This window comes from Sinocyclocheilus rhinocerous, unplaced genomic scaffold (assembly GCF_001515625.1).
Source record: "Sinocyclocheilus rhinocerous isolate Xijiao unplaced genomic scaffold, SAMN03320098_v1.1 scaffold4622, whole genome shotgun sequence".
Classification (NCBI taxonomy): domain Eukaryota; kingdom Metazoa; phylum Chordata; class Actinopteri; order Cypriniformes; family Cyprinidae; genus Sinocyclocheilus; species Sinocyclocheilus rhinocerous.
In genome coordinates, this window is record NW_015658200.1 from 49,757 (window position 1) to 52,081 (window position 2,325).

General features: G+C 36.8%; 1 protein-coding gene across 3 annotated transcripts in view; it reads left to right on the forward strand.

Annotated features, from left to right (window-relative positions):
• akt2l (v-akt murine thymoma viral oncogene homolog 2, like) overlaps positions 1-2,325 on the forward strand; it is a 22,361-nt gene that overhangs the window by 11,771 nt on the left and 8,265 nt on the right. For all 3 annotated transcript variants that reach the window (XM_016530321.1, XM_016530320.1, XM_016530322.1), the window contains exons 8-9: positions 280-348; positions 1,083-1,205. In XM_016530321.1, coding sequence (XP_016385807.1) covers positions 280-348; positions 1,083-1,205 — 192 coding nt within the window. The remainder of the gene's footprint in view (positions 1-279; positions 349-1,082; positions 1,206-2,325) is intronic.

The following is a 2,325-nucleotide window of genomic DNA, read 5'->3' on the forward strand; positions in this document are numbered from 1 at the left end:
TGTGTGAGTGTGTGAGTGTGTGTGTGTGTGTGTGTGTGTGTGTGTGTGTCTGTGAGTGAGTGTGTGTGTGTGTGTGTGTGTGCGTCTGTGAATGTGTATGTGTGAGTGAGTGTGTGTGTGTGTGTGTGTGTCTGTGAGTGTGTGAGTGAGTGTGTGTGTGTCTGTGAGTGAGTGTGTGTGTGTGCGTCTGTGAGTGTGTATGTTTGTGTGAGTGTGTGTGTGTTCATGTCACCTGTATGAATGTCTCTGTATGGCTGACTGCTCTCTGTTGTGTTTTAGACTCTTAAATATGCCTTCCAGACCCCTGACCGGCTGTGTTTTGTGATGGAGTATGCTAATGGAGGAGAGGTAAGAGCGTTTTTTTTGTATAGTAATAAAAATCATTTAGTTCAGTTAGAGGACCGACATTACAATTAAAAACTGAACGCGGCTGCTCAATGAAGCGTGCCAACCGACAGTCGCATCGCAGATCAGATTTCATTTATCACGTGAGGAGAGCGAGTCGAGCTGACTGACGAGAAGAGTGAGGTGAGACAGACAAGACGATGGCGGATGATTTAGTTTCGAAACGAGATGCTAAAGAGCCTGTTTGGCAGTATTTGGGATTTTGAAAAGCCTGTTGACTTCTGCCGTTTATCTAAGGAGATTTTGGAAGTTTTTTTAAACATTCGTTTCTTATTTAATTGGTTCCACAATGTTTGCTGATTTTTAAACTTTGTGTTGTTTATTTTTATTTGACATCAAGGTGCATGCCGTGCCTCCAAGCTTTCTTATTCGTTTTGCTAATACACAGTCCACATTTCTTATTTATTTGGTTCCACAGTGTTTGCTGATTTTCAGTTTTGTATTCAAACTTTGTGTAAGTTATTCTGTATTAGGCATAGCCTACAGAATGATGTATTTAGATTTTTTTTTTGTTAATAAAAGTTCTGTGATTTATATAGGCTAAGTTGAGTTTGAAGTATTTTGTTGTTGCTTGAATTGCCGCTAGTTTGATGTCGATTAACACTAGTGAGCGTGTGTTTCAGTCAGACGCTGCTGTTTTCTCTCTCGTGTGGTTCTGACGTGTCTCTCGCCCGCAGCTGTTCTTCCATCTGTCCCGTGAGCGTGTCTTCTCTGAGGACAGAGCGCGCTTCTACGGCGCTGAGATCGTCTCCGCTCTCGACTATCTGCACTCACAGAACGTCGTCTACAGGGACCTGAAGGTCAGACGCGCACCAACATTTTATTTAGCATTTTTCATCGCAGTTTATATTTTTTGGTACATATAAATTGTTTGAATTCCTTGAAAGTTGCTACATATTGCATAGTTTCTTACATCATTGCAACACATGTTAGAAATGTCCTCATTATGTCAACGCAAGTCACCTTTATTTCTGCACTAGGGCTGTCAAGCGATTAAAAAGAGTTAATCTAATTAATTACATGACGTGCCGAATAATTAATCTAATTAACTGCACATCAGTTTGGGCTGAGGAATAAGATAATTTATTCATTATTGTGTTAAATGAGAAAAGCATTAAATAGATATTACAAAGAAGTAGCTTTAGAAGAAATATTTTGATTGAACATTGCATAAATAATATGAAATCTGTATTTTATTTTATTTTTTTAGAGAATTGAATATTGAAATATGAAATAATTTTTTTTAATGAAATTAATCTCTAATTATGAAACTAAAAGCAACAGTAGGTGCAATGAGTCACTGTCTTAATGAGTGAGTCATTGAATCATTCATTCAACTGATTCATTTAGAAATGAAGCAATTGGTTGTTTTTTATGAATGAGTCACTGAATCATTGATTCACTCCATTCGTTCAAACACATGGATTCATTTAGTAGTGAATCACTGCTGTGTGCTGATCAGAGACGCTCAACAGTTCTGCTGTGGTTTTGATTAGAACTATTTTCAAATGTGACCCTGGAGCACAAAAGCAGTGTTAAGTCGCTGGGGTATATTTGTAGCAATAGCCAACAATACATTGTATGGGTCAAAATTATACATTTCTCTTTTATGCCAAAAATCATTAGGATATTAAGTAAAGATCATGTTCCATGAAGATATTTTGTAAATGTCCTACCGTAAATATATCAAAACTTAATTTGTGATTAGTAATATGCATTGCTAAGAACTTAATTTGAACAACTTTAAAGATGATTTTCTCAATATTTAGATTTTTTTGCACCCTCAGATTCCAGATTTTCAAATAGTTGTATCTCGACCAAATATTGTCCTATCCTAACAAACCATACATCAATGGAAAGATTATTTATTCAGCCTTCAGATGATGTATAAATCTGGTTTTGTGCTCCACGGTCACATAT